The sequence below is a fragment of the Sus scrofa genome, chromosome 13, assembly GCF_000003025.6.
Source record: "Sus scrofa isolate TJ Tabasco breed Duroc chromosome 13, Sscrofa11.1, whole genome shotgun sequence".
NCBI lineage: Eukaryota > Metazoa > Chordata > Mammalia > Artiodactyla > Suidae > Sus > Sus scrofa.
In genome coordinates, this window is record NC_010455.5 from 95,758,016 (window position 1) to 95,775,867 (window position 17,852).

Consider the following 17,852-nt stretch of genomic DNA (forward strand, 5'->3'; position numbering starts at 1 on the left):
AAAACAGATGAAAGGAGTTCCCTGGTGGCTCAGAGAGTTAAAGATCCAGTGTTGTTGCTGCTGTGGCTTGGATCGCTGCTATGACTGTGGTTCTTTCCCTGGCCCGGAAACTTCTGTATGGCTGTGTGTGTGATCAAAAATATAGATTAAAAACTTTTAGAAAAGTTCCTTAATCTTAAAAGGGAGTGTGTGCACTACACACATGTGCATGCTCGTGTACACAGACCAAGGGTAAAGGTCTGAAAGGAAAAACTTATAGCATTTCTTGCATTAATATATTTTATAAACTCTTGTTTTCTGTGATCGATCTGGTCTTTCTACATTGTTTGATATTCCTGACTAAAACCTTCATTTTTTGTCATCTGAGTAATTGCTTCTGGCCTATGGTTAGGTCCCTTTCACAAATCCTCTTCTGTGGATAGCTGTGATTATTGCTTTTTTATTACTGCAAAAGTGTTAGTGGGGTTGTGAGGTCTGTGTTTATTTTTTCACATAATGGAGAGGGTAGGGGGTGAAAGAGTTATACAAGTACTTAAAGGGCTGGCTAATTTTTTTTTTTGGTCTTTTTTTGTCTTTTTTTGCCATTTCTTGGGCCGCTCCCGCGGCATATGGCGGTTTCCAGGCTAGGGGTCGAATTGCAGCTATAGCCGCCGGCCTACGCCAGAGCCACAGCAGCGCAGGATCTGAGCCTCGTCTGTGACCTACACCACAGCTCACAGCAACACTGGATCCTTAACCCACTGAGCAAGGGCAGGGATTGAACCCGCAACCTCATGGTTCCTAGTCGGATTCGTTAGCCACTATGCCACCCTGGGAACTCCCTGGCTAATGTTTTTTTAATGTGCAAATTTTATACCTGGAGAAGGAAAAATTTCAAATAAGTCTGTTATAAACATTTAGAACATAATGAAGATTATAAAGAAAAATTTTAAATTACGTGGTGTAGTTCCATTACTCAGATACAGCCTATGTTAATATTTTTGTGTATATCTGTCGATACATTTCTTTCTTTCTTTCTTTTCTTTTCTTTTTTTTTTTTTTTTTTTGGTGTGTGTGATTTTAGGGCTGTACCTGTTGCAAATGGAAGTTCCCAGGCTAGGGGTTGAATCAGAGCTGCAGCTGCCAGCCACAGCCACACTACAGCAATGTGGGATCCTTAACCCACTGAGCAAGGCCAGTGATCAAACCTGCATCCTCATGGATACTAGTTTATAACCTGCTGAGTTCACAACGTGAACGCCTGTCGATACATTTCTTTTTCTTTTTTAAAAATACGTTTCTTTTTATGCATACACACAACTCTTGCACTTCTACACAAAATGTTGTAAAATGGGATCATATTGTATATGCTTCCTTCAAATGGATTTCCAGGGTGCAGACACATTTTAAAGCATTTTCATGTAAAATATATGAAAACAGAATAGAGACTAAAGTGAAAACAATGTATAATATATCACCCAACTTTAATGATTTTGGTACATAGAAAATTTTGTTTCATCCATATTTACCTCCTCTTTATTTTGAAGCCAGTTCCAGGTAAATATTTCAGCACACTCCAGATAAATATTTCAGAACATAAAGTTAAAACACTGCGTTTTGCCAAATTGTTCTCCAGAAAAGTGTTCTCAATGTAGACTTGACAAATAAATGATTAAATAACCTTTAAAAAATTTTGTAATGTTGTGGATTAGATGCATGTATATATAGTTTTTCCTCAGATAATACAAAAAATACTAATAAAGTGAATTTGGGTCTGCTTATACTCTGGCAGGAAACTTTTGGTTCCTCATTAGTTTGTCCCTCATAAGAATGCTGTGACTGTTAAATAGGGCGATCATATAATTTATTGTCCAAACTGGGATCCTTTTGAGATTCGAATGCGGCATTAATAATAATGCCAATATAACAAGAATGGCATAAACAAAAGACTATAATTTGGTACAACTAACTAGGTGGTATGCTTACCCTGGTATTGGATAATGTGCCTAAGATATTTTAAACATAAAGTGACTATATCATATAGTCAATAGATGGTAGCTTTTATTTATGCCTATGGATAAAAATTTTTTCTTCAAAAGAAGTGTTTTTGGGAGTTCCGTCGTGACTCAGCTATTAATAAATCCGACTAGCATCCATGAGGACGCAGGTTTGATCCCTAGCCTCGTTCACTGGGTTAAGGATCTGGCATTGCCGTGAGCTATGGTATAGATTGCAGGCTTGGCTTGGATCCTGTGTTGCTTTGGCTGTGGCGTAGGTTGACAGCCACAGCTCCGATTGGACCCCTAGCCTGGGAACCTCCCTATGCCCTGGGTGCGGCCCTAAAAGACAAAAAGACAAAAAAAATGTTTTTAAAGTGGCAACTCAAAATCGTAACTTAACAGGTTTTTTTTTTGTTTGTTTATGTGTGTTTTCGGAGGTGACAGTGACCAGTTTTTTATTTTATTTATTTTTTAACTTTTTTTATTTTTAATTTTTTTTGGTCTTTTTGCCTTTTTCTGGGGCCGCTCCCGCGGCATATGGAGGTTCCCAGGCTAGGGGTCCAATCAGAGCTGTAGCCACTGGCCTACGCCAGAGCCACAGCAATGCGGGATCCGAGCCTCGTCTGCAACCTACACCACAGCTCACGGCAATTCGGAATCCTTAACCTACTAAGCAAGGCCAGGGATCAAACCCGCAACCTTAATGGTTCCTAGTTGGATTCATTAACCACTGTGCCACGACGGACACTCCGACCACAGTTTTTAAAAGTAGCTCTAATTTTCATAATATAAGAGACATTTGTGTTAATATTTGCAGCTGGAGAATGCTGGAGGAGACCTTAAGGATGGCCATCACCACTATGAAGGAGCTGTTGTCATTCTGGATGCGGGTGCTCAGTATGGGAAAGTCATAGACCGAAGAGTGCGGGAACTGTTCGTACAGTCTGAAATCTTCCCCTTGGAAACACCAGCATTTGCCATAAAAGAACAAGGATTCCGGTAGACTTTTCACTTAAAGTTTTTCTGAGAAGACTGAGCTTATATTGTGGGATATTTGATTACTAATTTGCATGGGCACTGAATTTTTTGATGAAAACAAGGTATAGAATGGTTTTACAAGAAGTTTCCCATGACTGATTTGGGGAAAAAAAAAAAAGAGTATCTTAATATTAATTGCACAGTTTTAAGAATTTATCATTTGAATATCTTAGGTTTTATAGGGTTTCTGGGTCTGACTTAGGTATGGCTATTATGGTCAGTCATTCATTTACTCATCCTAGAGCGTTTGATTAAAATAATATATACAGGCTCTAGAATACCTAAATTAGAGCATTCTGTGTACAGTGAGTTTCTTTTGCTTCCTATCCCAAGAGACTAGTTGGTAAAATATTAAGACTTAATATAAAGGCCAATTCCATAGATGGGGTACTCTTAAAACTAGTCAAAATGACATCCAGCTTATATATATAGCTTCGTTCTTTAGTTCTTTAACAACTGTTTCTCGTTAATGTTACGTCTTTCTTCATGAAATTAGTGTTCATTCTTTATTGAGTGTTATTCTTAATAACAAACTTGCAGAAGCAAGCAACTGCAGTTTATATCCTTAATTGACTCTTAAGCCTTAATGCTGTATTTCTTCCAAAATATGATGTGTTTAATTTTTCTTAAAAACATCTTTTTTTTTTCTTTTAGAAAAATGGTTAAAGTTAAATTCATAGATGTGTATATGTTTTCCTTTGATTCTTGTTTCTGAGATAGAGTGAATTGCATATCAGAAAAGGCAGGTTTAAATTTAACTGTTTTAGTTTTAGAAAGCAGATAAAAAACAGCTTTCTTTTTTAAACTGTAGAATTTTAAAAAAGGAACCCTTTGAATTTGAATTCGTCTAATTCAGTTTTCTTGATTTGCCAGTGAGAATCATTTTTTTTTTTTTTTTTTTTTTGGTCTCTTTAGGGCTGTAGCATAGTGTATAGCAGCTTCCAGGCTAGGGGTTGAATCAGAGCTGCAGCTGCAGGCCTAAACCACAACCACAGCCAGTGCAAGAACCGAGCTGAATCTTCGACCTACACCACAGCTCATGGCAACGCCAGATCCTTAACCCACTCAGCAAGTCCAGGGATGGAACCCACATCCTCATGGATATGAGTTGGATTCTCAACCTGCTGAGCCACAACAGGAACTCTGCCAGTTTTTTTGTTGTTGTTGTTTGTTTGTTTGGCTGTTCTTAACAGCCTGTGAAAGTTCCCCAGGCCAGGATGAATTCACACCACAGTAGTGTCTTGAGTCACGGCAGTGACAACACCGGATCCTTATCCCATTGGGCTACCAGGGAGCTCAGAACCAGTCCCCACACCTTTGGCATATGGAAATTCCTGGCTAGAGGTCGAATCAGAGCTATAGCTATTGGCATACGCCACAGCCATAGCAACACAGGATCCAATCTGCATCTGCGACCTGTGCCACAGTTTGTAGCAACGTCAGATCCTTAACCCACCGAGCAAGGCCAGGGATTGAACCCACATCCTCATGGTTACTAGCTGGGTTGTAACCCACTGAGCCACAGGGGGAACTCCCTCAACCAATTTTAAGGGGATCAGAAAACTGCAAGAAATCTAAATGGCTTTCTGTCAGATTCAAGCTCCCTCATTCCCCCCACCCAAAACAAAAATCCCCAGTGAACTAATCTAGACCAAATGTTTTGGAGTAGGGTAACCAATACTGGCAATAGAAGTCTGATTGTTTTTCTTGTCACCTGATTACCTGATCATAAGCGGTTCCTAGGTCTTGCTCACACCTAGAACTTCTTTTCTTTGTAGGAGAATAGAAACTATAGCACTGTGGCTTTCATTACTATAATCTTTTCTGCTAAGATAGCTATTGGATCACCCTCTTTTAAGAATAAAATTTAGGTTTTTGGCAAGAGAGACAGTTACCTGTTTTTAGGACCTCGATTTACCTGATACCTAAAATTGATATCTGGAATGCCTTTAGGACTTACTGGGCCTTGTAATTTCAAGTTGTTTCAAAGTAAAAGTAGGATGGAAATAGAAAACTCAGAATGAGTGATTAGCTTTTCTCAAGACTTATTGAGATAAGAATTTTCATAATTGGTTTAAGTGCTGCTGGAGTTTTATCCTTGACTAAGTCCATTGCCTTTCCTTTTTAATAGTATTAAGAATCTTATAGCCTTGAGTTGTTTAGCAGATTAATGAGGGATGCTGGGCAGTCCCATGGTGATGATCCTTTATAAAACTAAATATAACATGCTGAAATTCTAGAGATCTTGATTATTGTACAGAATTTTAGGTTCTGCATTTTTAAGGAACTAGGTTACATATCTACCCTTAGGGCTAATGCCATACGCTTTACAACTGTTATCTTAAAATGTCACATTAGCATCTGAGTAGCTTGTCTTCAGTCTCTTGTAGTAGATAAGCTAACAGACATAGTGTATACCATAATTCGTGTTACCAATACAAAGTTCAAGGAGTAGGGCTTTTGCAAAAGCTCACTTAAATTATTTTATATTTTAAAAAATACGTTAGTTGGGTAATTTGGCTTACATTATTTTTCTGGCTGTATTACAAAGTCTAGCATTTTAGTTTACATGTTTTTACATGGCAGGCAGCCACTGATTATAAAGTGAATTGTAATTCAAGTTTGTAAGTAAATTTTTTTGGTGAGATCTAGGAATGTATTTTCCTTTAGAAATATAGATAAATCAGGATTTTTTTTTTTTTTTTTTTTTTTTTTTTGTCTTTTTGCCTTTTCTAGGGCCGCTTCCACAGCATATGGAGATTCCCAGGCTAGGGGGTCTAATCAGAGCCGTAGCCACCGGCCTATGCCAGAACCACAGCAACGCGGGATCCGAGCGGTGTCTGCAACCTACACCACAGCTCACGGCAACACTGGATCCTTAACCCACTGAGCAAGGGCAGGGATTGAACCCTCAACCTCCTGGTTCCTAGTCGGATTCGTTAACCACTGCGCCACGATGGGAACTCCAAGGATTCTTAAAATGAGTTTAAAGATACCTTAAATTGAGTAAAGGGTCCAAGTATGCCTGTATTTGTGTAAGTGGGCATCTGTGGCAAACTGGAGAGTGTGAGTAGTCTGAAGGTGCAAGTCTCTGTGATTCTAGTTATTTGTAGCCATGTGAGGATGAAGGTCCAGTGTTGGCAGATTTTTTACTCTCTTTTTTCTTAAAGAAAATCTAGAAATCTGGGAGTTCCCATCATGGCTCAGTGGAAACGAATCTGACTAGTATCCATGAGGATGCAGGTTTGGTTCCTGGCCTTGTTCACTGGGTTAAGGATCCAGTATTGCCTTGAGCTGTGGTGTAGGTGGCAGAACCGTCAGGGATCTGATGTTGCTGTAGCTGTGGTGTAGGTTCCAGTTCAGCCCTAGCCTGGGAACATCCATATGCCGCTGGTGTGGCCCTAAAAAACAAACCAACAAACAAACAAACAAAAAAAAAAAGAAAAAAGAAAAAAAAGGAAAAAAAAGATAATCTAGAAATCTGAATTTTTTTTGGTAAAATTCATAGTATTAAAGTGTTGCGAGAGTTGCACTTGTGGCGCAGCAGAAACGAATCTCACTAGGAACTATGAGGTTTCAGGTTTGATCCCTGGCCTCACTCAGTGGGTTGAGGAGCTGGTGTTGCCATGAGCTGTGGTGTAGGTCCCAGATACGGCTCTGATCTGACATTGCTGTGGCTGTGGTATAGGCTGGCAGCTCAGCTCCAATTAAACCCCTAGCCTGGGAACCTCCATTTGCTGTGGGTGCAGCCTTAAAAAGCAAAATAAATAAATAAATAAAGTGTTCCAAAATTTTTTGATTGAATGAATGCCGAGGACCAAAGTTAGATGTATTAGAAGCCAGGTGAGGAATATAGGCCTCAGTTTTTAGCTTTGTTTATAATAATAGTTCTATTCCCAAGTTAACCCATAGATTGCTTTATAAATAGTAATGTAGGTAATTGATTGTATTGACCTGGGTTCTGAGAGTAGGGCATATGAGGCAAGTTGTGTTGGCTCCCATTCTTGGGTCTCAGGTAAAATTGTTGGGAATGTTAGGTTTTAAACAGGCAAAATAAAATCCTTCATATTTCCCACTGTTATTTTGTTTTGTTTTGTTTTGTTTTGTTAGGGCTGCGCTTGTGGCATTTGGAAGTTCCCAGATAGGGGTTGAATCAGAGCTGCATTTGCCGGCCTGCACCACAGTCACAGCTATGGGGGATCCGAGCCTCGTCTGCCACCAGCAACCACAGCTCACGGCAATAGCGGATCCTTAACGTGCTGAGCAATTCCAGTGATCAAACCTGCATCCTCATGGTTACTAGTTGGGTTCATAACCTGATGAGCTGCATGGGAACTCCATCTACCATTCTTATTGTTGAATATTTTGCTAAGTCATCTAGGACCATCATAGTGTCTTCATTTGTCCTTCTGTGACCTACTTTCCTCTTTACCTCCTAGAAGACCTATACTTTCTCCATCTCTCTTTCAGAATTCTCATTTATGGACCTGTCGTGGCTCAGTAGTAACGAACCTGACCAGTATCCATTAGGACTTGGGTTTGATCCCTGGCCTTGCTCAGTGGGTTAAGGATCTGGTGTCACCATGGGCTGTGGTATAGGTCAGACACTGCTTGGATCCTATGTTGCTGTGGCTGTAGTGTGGACTGTCAGCCACAGTTCTAATTTGACCCCTAGCCTGGGAACTTGCACATGCCATTGTGGCCCTAAAAATAAAAAAAAAAAAAAGAATTCTCATTTACTTCCTCCATTAGTGAGGAAAACAAAATAATCGAGGCTAACCTTAATAGGTAGAAACCTTGGTATTAGAGATTTGAAAGATTGGGCTTATTAACAAGTGATTGTTGAGTTGATAAACTTCCACATACTGCAGTGATGTAGAGTAAAATAGTTAAGTTGTGTTGGAGGCTATTAATTAGTTGTGATAGAATCTGGATCTGGTACAATATACTAAAAACATAAAGTCTCTGAATCTGTATTGAGTCTCCTTCAGTGGTACAAGCAAGAGAGGGCATAGACTTGGTATAAAAATTAGCAGTTAGAAATTCTTTACTACTCTCTTCCTTAAATCCACAGTGCTATTATCATCTCTGGAGGACCTAATTCTGTGTATGCAGAAGATGCTCCCTGGTTTGATCCAGCAATATTCACTATTGGCAAGCCTGTTCTTGGAATTTGCTATGGCATGCAGGTACATACATCTCTGAATTTGCCATAAAAGTTGACAATTTTATTCTGTTTGTGAAGCCTACCGCATTAGTATTTTATGTCTTCAGAATAGTTAGGATATTTAGTTGTATGAGATAATGTGTTCAAATTACATTTTATGAATTGCTGCACTAATATAGAACTGACCCAAGTGGGGATTTTTAGAAAAGTAACTATATTTACTACATACAACAAAAACAGACTGACAGGGAAGGCAGATAGTGTATGATTTCACTTTTATGTGGAATCTAAAAAACAAAACAAGTGAACAAACATAACGAGAGAAAGAGACAAAGACATAGAGAACAAACAGATATTTGCCAGAGGGAGGGAGTGGGAAGAGGAGAAAAATAGGTGAGGTAGATTAAGAGGTACAAACTTTCAGTTGCAAAATAAGTCATAGGTATGAAATGTAAATGTACAGTGAGAAAAATTTGGTCAGTAATTATGTATCTTTGGTGACATGGTAAGGAGACTTAGACTTACATGATTATTTTGAAATGTATGGAAATATTGAATCACTATTTGCATAATAGGAATTAAATACTATAGTATTGTAGGTCAATTATACTTTAAAAACAAACTCAGATCATTGTGGTTACCCAGGGGCAGGGTATACAGGGAGGGAGAATTGGACCAAGGCAATCGAAAGGTCCAGACTTCTGGTGTAAGATCAATAAGTACTAGGGATGTAATATAAAGCATTATAAATGTAATTAACATCGCTGTATTTATATATATATCTAAGTTAAGAGAATAGATCCTAAGAATTCTCATTATAAGGATGAGTTTTTTTTTCTATTTCTTGAATTTTGTAACTGAGATGATGAATATTAGCTAAACTTATGATGATAGTTGCTTCATGATTATGTAGGTCAGATTATGCTGTACACTTTAAACTTTTCGGTGCCATATGTCAATTATATCTTAGTAAAACTGGAAGGAAAAAAATCAGTGTGTGTACCTTGGAGTTGTATCAAAAGCAAGAATAAAAAGGGACTAATTGAGGTCTTGAGATAAGCTGGTTTTCTATGAGTTAAATGTTTGAAAATTTATTTTGGTTGCTTTGGTATCTTTTTTATTTCAAAGTAGTGTCGTATAGGTTTACTAGACAAGTTGAATAAGATAGATATTTTTGAGCCAGTAACATGCTAATTTCTTGCTAATCAGAGAATGATTGTCAGTAAGATCTACTTATTGAAGAGGTAGGAACCTAAGTATATATATTTGTTTGTTTGTTTGTTTGTGTGTGTGTTTTTTAGGGCTGCACTTGCTGCATATGGAAGTTCCCAGGCTAGGGGCCGAATTAAAGCTGTAGCTGCCGGCCCGTGCCACAGCAGTGTCAGATCCGAGCCTCTTTTGCGACCTACACCACAGCTCACAACAATGCTGGATCCTTAACCCTTTGAGGTCAGGGATCGAACTCGAAACCTCATGGTTCCTAGTTGGATTCATTTCTGCTGAGCCACGACAGGAATTCCCCCTAAGTAAATATATTTAAGAAAAGTTATCCCTAGTAGTTGTAGGCAAAATGATTTTCTAATTGAGATAACTTCAAACAGTGTATCTTACTTAACCACGACATCTGAAAATTGAGTTAGCTGAGGAAATAATGTAATATTAATTACATATTACAGTATTTTGCCTTTTCTAGGGTCAGACACAAAGTAATTTTTTTTTTTTTTTTGCTTTTTAGGGCTGTACCTATGGCATATGGAGGTTCCCAGGCTGGTGGTTGAATTTGAGCTACAGCTACCAGCCTACACCACAGCTACAGCAACACCAGATCTGAGTTGCATCTGTAACCTATAGCACAGCTCATGGCAACACCGGATCCTTACCTTAACCCACTGAGCAAGGCCAGTGGTTGGACCTGTGTACTCAGAGATACTGGTCCTATTTGCTTCTGCTGAGCCATGATGGGAACTCCCCAAGATACTTTATTATTATTATTTTCTTTTTAGGGCACCCACGGCATATGGAAGTTCCCAGGCTAGGATTCAAATTGGAGCTATAGCTGCCAGCCTACGCCACAGCCACAGCAACGTGGGATCTGAGCCACATCTGTGACCTACACTGCAGTTCATGGTAATTCCAGATCCCTAACCCACTGAGCTAAGCCAGGGATTGAACCCGAATCCTCATAGTTATTAGTTGGATTTGTTTCTGCTGTGCCACGACTGGAACTTCCTATATTTCATGTTTTAAGAGTGTTGTAAGAAATATCTTTACTATAAACATTTAGCTCCTTTTATTTTATTTTATTTTTTTACAGCTGCACCCACAGCATATGAAAGTTCTTGGGGTAGGGATCAAATTAGAGCTATAGCTGCAAGCCTACGTCACAGTCACAGCAACACCAGATCAGAGCCACATCTAGGACCTATGCTGCATCTTGAAGCAACGCTGGATCCTTAACCCCCTGAGCGAGGCCGTGGATCTAATCCACAATCTCTTGGATACTAGTTTGGGTTCTTAACCCCTCTAGCCGCAATGGTAAAGTCTGCATTTTGCTTCTTTATGTACTCCCACAGGTTTTTTCAAATTATTTTTATTGGCAGAAATTCCTTCCCTTTCCCCCTCCCAGATCTAAAATTTATTATAAAACCTTGGCGTATAAGACAGAAAGGAGAACTGACCTTATTGGAATGGTAGACCTGGAGTACTTACATGGGTTTTTTTTTTTTTTTTTTCTTTTGACTTCCTTAAGTCAAAATAGAGCATTAAAAATTTAATAAAGTAGGAGTTCCTGCTGTGGTACAGTGGGTTAAGAATCCTACTGCAGTGGCTCGGGTCTCCGAGGAGGTGTGGGTTCTATATCCCCTTCCCCGAGCAGTGGGTTAAAGGATCCGTTGTTGCCACAACTATGACTTGGGTCTCAGCTATGGCTTAGATATAATCCTTGGCCTGGGAACCCTGGGTGTGGCCTGTTTAAAAAACAAATACAAAAAAAAAAAAACAAAAGTTGTTTTATTCTGCATAAAGTTATCCCCTCCTCCCATACACACACACTTGGCTGATTGTTCAACTCCTTGCACTTTTACCCTTAAGTAGCATACATAGTTAGGAGTCAAGAATAAGCTTGAAAGCCTTCTGAACAAGTGAGATAGCTTTAAATTTTACTGCAAGTCCTTGGCTTTGTAAAAGCTTTTAATATATATTTTGTGGACTTTTAAATTGTGTAGGGTTCCAACAGCATTGGTTGTCTTTATCATTCAGCTGCCTTCTAATTAAGAACTGCAAATTAGAGGAGGCAGAAGTGCATAAGGTTCACTGAGTATAAAGAAGAAAACATTGATTTTTCATTCAACAAATTTGACTGCTTTGGGCCACATTGTTAGGCCCCTGAGTCTGTGAAGAGACCTGAAGACATGGGGGGAGAGAACATGGTCTTCTTTGGTAATCATGCTAACTTGAATGGCTGGAATACAGAATGATGAAGACGAGATGTGAAATTAGACAAGGGTGATGTAATGAAAAGTCTTTGTTCAATACTTTATCCTATAGACAAAGGGCCAGTGAACTACAGCCTGCTGCCAAAGCTGGCCCACTGCCTGTTTTTGTTTGACCTGTGAGCTAAGGATGGTTTTTATGATTTTAAGTAGTTGGAGTTACAAAAACATTTTTTACTCTTTTTATGGCTGCACCTGAGGCATATGGAAGTTCCCAGGCTAGGGGTTGAATCAGCTGTAGTTGCTGGCCTATGCTACAGCCAGAGCCACGCCAGATCCAAGCCATGTCTGTGATCTGCATCACAGATCACGGCAATGCCAGATCGTGAACCCACTGAGCGAGGCCAGGGATCGAACCTGCATGCTCATGGATACTAGTCAGGTTTGTTTCTGCTGGGCCACAATGGGAACTCCAGAAAAACATTTTTATAAAATAATTGTGTTTTGTGACATAAGAAAATTAAATGAAATTGAAATTTCACATCCATAAATAAAGTTTATTGGAACACCATCACATCCATTCCTGAAAGTATAATCTGTGGGAAGTTCTTGTTACTGCTGTGGCTCAGTGGTAATGAACCCAACTAGTAATGCATGAGGATGTCAGTTAGATTCCTGGCCTCGCTCAGAGGATTAAGGATCTGGCGATGCCATGAGCTCTGGTTTAGGTCACAGACGTGGCTCAGATCCCACGTTGCTGTGGCTGTGGCATACGTAGGCTGGCAGCTGCAGCTCTGATTCGACTCCTCGCCTGGGAACTTGCATATGCTGTGGGTGCAGCCCTAAAAAGACCAAAAAAAAAAAAAAAAGTATAATCTGTGGATGCTTTTGTGCTATAATGACAAGTTGAATAGTTGCTCCAGAGACGGTAGGCTTGCAAAGGCTAAGGTACTTACTCTTGGCTCTTTTCAGGGAAATTTACTAACCCTGATGTGGATTGAGAGCCATTAAAGAATTTAGTCATGGATTCACACAATCATATTTATATTTTAGTCGCTGACATTCATAGATCTCTGGAATAAAGGCTAGAAGGTGGGCAAGATTAGAGGCAAGGGGACTGATTACATTGAAGCAGTGTTTCCTGAATTACATGTTGTTTAATGTGCTGTACAAAGTGTTTTATGTATCCGTCTTTAGTTTGGGAAATACTGGATTAAACAAGGGTTATTAGCAGATTTCTTTATTGTTGGACTTAACCCAAACCTTTATTGCAGGAAGGCTTATTGTGAATGTCTAAGAGAAGAATGTAGAGGGTAGTGTTTGCTGATAGTTTTGAAGAATATGCCACCGTGCATTACAAAAATGAATATTTAGTCCTCTTCCTGGTTTTTCTTTTGGTGACTGGGTCAACCTGCATCATGTATTGTTGTGGCAGATATCTTATGACATCTGTTGTGGAACAGCCATAGAAAGATGGATTGTAGTGATTAAATTAATGCAGATTTAATGTTCCTAAAAATCTTATGTTTATTTGGTGTTGGGGGTTGGGACATAGGTAAATTGTAAATAAGAAATGAAGATTGACATAAGAAGGGTCAGAATGAAGAGACCATTTAAAATAAAAGTCTGTAGGTATATGGGATTTGAACAAATTAATTTTAAGTGAAAGACTAGATTTTCTTGGTTATCCCATCTCTACAACACAGCCTTCTGCAGACTTTCAGTCTGTTCCTTTGGGACTAAAGATTAAACAGCTTGGAGGGATTTATATCTACCTAGTTTGAATACCAACTAGTTACTGTCTAAGCTCAAACTACCTTTTAAAATGCTTTAAAATTAAACTCAGATATAAGTATTAAATCTCTCTTTTTTTCCTTTTTTGCTTTTTAGGGCCATACTCGTATATGAAAGTTCCCAGGCTAGGGGTCGAATTGGAGCTGTAGCTGCCACCCTATACCACAGAACAGCAACATGGGATCTGAGCTGCATCTTCAGCCTACACCACAGCTCATGGCCACACCAGATCCTTAACATACTGAGCAAGGCCAGAGATCTAACCTGCATCCTAATGGATACAAGTTAGATTCGTTTCCTCTGCACCAAAATGGGAACTTCCAAGAACTCTGTTTTCTAACAGATGAATTAAAGTACACTAAATGGAAAATTTGCCAGTGTTTAATGGAGATTAACCTCAGGCCAGATTTCTAATCTAGTTTTGTTTCATTAACTATGCCTTTTAAGAACTGTATAATTATATATAATAATACCAAGTTATCCACATTTATCAAACTTTTATTTTGGGGACACAAACAAACATAATAATTTATATTGCTTGTCCTAAAAACAAGCAATATAAATTATTAGCATAGGCAATTGGGTAATTTTTCTTTTGATTTATATTAACATCAATTTATTTTCTCTTGGGACAGATGATGAATAAGGTGTTTGGAGGTACTGTACACAAAAAAAGTGTTAGAGAAGATGGAGTCTTCAGTATTAGTGTGGATAACACATGCTCGTTATTCAGGTATTATGGATTTTTTTTTGTATTATGAATTTTTTAGATAAATAAAAATGTTAGTGGATTAGCTTAAAGCTGGGAATGTTATTCTTTATAATTGAAGATGCTGTAATTCTTAATAAAATTAAGGCCAAAGTAGTGGCCAAAGGTTCTAATTGCTATATTTGTCTTCCAATTGAGTGTTAAGACAGCAGAGGATGGTAGTAATGCTAAGTAGGAATTAGAAAAGCACTTAATTGTGTAACTTAAAAGCATCTGTGCAATCTTCAACTCCTGTTTGACATTGCATATTGTGATGCCAACATTTGTAGTTTTCCCTCTTTAATTTAATTTGTAGTTTTCCCTCTTTAATTGGTGTTATTCCAAACATTAGTATGACATGTGGCAAATGGATAATTTTATTTTATTTATTATTATTATTTTTTGGTATTTTAATTTTTTTTCCTTTTTAGAGCTGCATCCATGGCATACGGAGGTTCCCAGGCTAGGGGTCTAATGGGAGCTACCGCTGCTGTTGGCCTACGCCACAGCCACAACACCAGATCCGAGCCGTGTCTGCAACCTACACCTTAGCTCATGGCAACGCCAGATCCTTAACCTACGGAGTGAGGCGGGATTGAACCCGAAACTTCATGGTTCCTAGTCGGATTCATTTCCGCTTCGCCATAGTGGGACTGGACTGCATTTGTATATCCCTTCTTCTGCCATGTTCTTGCTCTAGGTATTTAGCAAACTACCCATTTTATACTTGTTCTCACTTTCTTTACTTTATCTGAGCATAAAAACTACCTGGGGAGTTCACACTGTGGTACACTGGTTTAAGAATCCGACTGCAGGGACTTGGGTCACTGCGGATGTGGGGCTTTGATCCCTGGCCTGGGAACTTCCATATGCTGTGGGTGTGGCCATTAAAAACAAAACTGTAACTGGTGTACTGTCTTCTTAATACAGTGAATGTATTAATTGATTTTATTCCTATGTGACAATAGATTGGGTAGATAGGCAGTAGCTCTGATGTATTGAAAGATTGGTGAATGACCTTTTCATTAGCTTTCTAGAGTCATTTATCTTCTGCTTTACTAAAAAAAAAAATTAGCTGGATTTTCATTCAGTTTTATGAAACACCAGAACTTAAGTTTTACTTGCTTGCTTTCTTTTTTGGGGTCTTTCCATATTTTGGGAATAGCCCATTTAGGTGGACTATTGGTAGTGTTACTTTTTTTTTACCTAAATCTCATTTTATTTAAAAATCTTATTTCCACCTAACTACATTGAATCTGTAAGATGCAGGCCGATGTCAGTTAATGAGCACATGCAGTTTTTATTACCATTTCTTATAGCTGTGCTAATTATCTTGAGTTATAGATTTGTTTAATAACATATTCTTATAGCCACCATTGAGTTGTGCCTAAGTTAATTCTTTTGTTTACTTATTTATTTTTTTGCTTTTTAGGACTGCGCTTGTGGCATATGCAGGTTCCCAGGCTTGGGGTCGAATCACAGCTACAGCTGCCAGTCTCGACGCAGCCACAGCAACGCAGGATCTGAGCTCTGTCTGCGACCTACACTATAGCTCATGGCAACGCTGTATCCTTAACCCACTGAGTGAGGCCAGAGAACGAACCCACAACCTCATGGTTCCTAGTTGGTTTAATTTCCGCTGCACTGCATTGGGAACTCCTTAATTCTTTTTTTTTTACTCTTTTTAGGGCCACACCCATGGCATATGGAGGTTCCCAGGCTTGGGGTCAAATCAGAGCTACAGCTGCCGGCCTATGTCACAGCCACAGAAACGCAGGATACGAGCCATATCTGCGACCTACACCACAGCTCACAGCAACGCTGGATCCTTAACTCAGTGAGTGAGGCCAGGGATTGAAGCTGCAACCTCATGGTTCCTAGTCAAATTCATTTCCACTGCACCACAATGGGAACTCCACCTTAAATTTTATTTTTTGCTTTTTAGGGTCACACCCATGGCATATGGAAGTTCGCAGGCTTGGGGTTGAATCAGAGCTATAGCTGCCAGCCTGCGCCACAGCCACGCCAGATCTGAGCCATGTCTGTGACCTACACCACAGTTCATAGCAACGCTGGATCCTTAACTCACTGAGTGATGCTGGATATCGAACCCTCATCCTCAAGGATACTAGTTGGGTTCGTTATCGCTAAGTGATGATGGGAACTCCCCAGATCAGAAATTTTAAAATCTAAGAACTTATTTTTATCTGAAATGGAAATATAATCCCAGTTTTAACACAAAACTGACTATGGCTGGTTCTTAATGTTAGAACAAAAATAGGTATATCTGTGATCAAAGAGTCTCATTTTTTCAAAGGAATATTAATAAATGCAAAAATAATTTTATGAACTAAAGCTACTCATTGCCAGAATATGTTTTTTAAGTCCAATGCTTGTTTTACTTCATAATGCAGAGGTGTGGCTTGCATTCATCTGTATCTCAAATGACTACTCTTGAGAAGTACTTTAGGAATTTGCTGATGATATGTGATACTGCAGGAGGCTTTAAATGTAAAGATCTGGTTAAGACTTAAAGTTTTTCTGTTTTTTTAGTTTAAAATTCTGGTACTCAGTTAGAATCTACACTAAATCCCAAGTAGCATTGAAGACAGAACAACCCCAAAACATCCTTTTGGCTTTAATGTACTTTATTTTAAATTTCTTAATATTATTTCTTACCAAGTCCTTGTTTAGATTTTTTTCATAATATAAAAAATATCTTTTTATGGTTGATTGGTTTGCATCAGCATCCAAAGAAAGTGCACACAACTGCATTTGATAATTATTACTTATATCTGTTTTAATCCATGCCATAACTTTTGTTCTTAAAATAATCCCAAAAGATAAAATTTTGAAATTATTATTTTACAGCCTCTTGAAACTGTCTTTTGGTGTGTGTGTGGTTATACCACTAACTATATATATTGTTTCAGTTTTCAGTTTTTACAGATTGCCTTTTTTTGAAATTTAATATTGTTGACTTTATAATGGACAGAATAAATTCCATCAGTATTGCACTGTACATACTTTCTCTATTTTCTTGATTTTATATATAGAACAAGCTAGTATTTCTTAAGCAAAAAACTTCCAGTTTTAATGTGAATAAGTTCAAGGAATCTAATGTACAGCATGATAACTTCAGTTAACAACACTGTATTTATTGTATACTTCCAAGTTGCTAAAAGAGTAGATCTTAAATGTTCTCACCACACAGAAAAAATGGTAACTATGTGAGATGGTGGATGTGTTAACTAACTTTTATTGTGGTAATCATTTCACAATATGTATGTATATCAAATCTTTACATTGTACACTTTAAACTTACACAATGTTATAAATGTCAATTATATTTCGATAAAGCTAGAAAAAATAAAGCAAAATAATCCATTCATGTCTTATAATTATTTGTATATTATGTTTTATTTTTTATATATTTAGGGGCCTTCAGAAGGAAGAAATTGTTTTGCTTACCCACGGAGATAGTGTAGACAAAGTAGCTGATGGATTCAAGGTTGTGGCACGTTCTGGGAACATTGTAGCAGGTGAAAGTTCTAAAACTTTTGCAGATTTCATTTTTAAAACGTTTATCTGAAGAGTCTAAGCCTATGTTTCTCTATGAGTTACTGATTTTGATGTTTCTTTCTTTAAAAAGATGAGTGTCGTAGGGTCAGCCATTCATTTAGAAAGGGTCTTAA

At 38.3% G+C, this 17,852-nt stretch overlaps 1 protein-coding gene across 3 annotated transcripts in view; it reads left to right on the forward strand.

Annotated features, from left to right (window-relative positions):
• GMPS (guanine monophosphate synthase) overlaps window positions 1-17,852 on the forward strand; it is a 78,562-nt gene that overhangs the window by 15,674 nt on the left and 45,036 nt on the right. For all 3 annotated transcript variants that reach the window (XM_021069704.1, XM_013982155.2, XM_021069705.1), the window contains exons 2-5: window positions 2,797-2,978; window positions 8,092-8,206; window positions 14,045-14,142; window positions 17,596-17,699. In XM_021069704.1, the coding sequence (XP_020925363.1) occupies window positions 2,797-2,978; window positions 8,092-8,206; window positions 14,045-14,142; window positions 17,596-17,699 (499 nt within the window). The remainder of the gene's footprint in view (window positions 1-2,796; window positions 2,979-8,091; window positions 8,207-14,044; window positions 14,143-17,595; window positions 17,700-17,852) is intronic.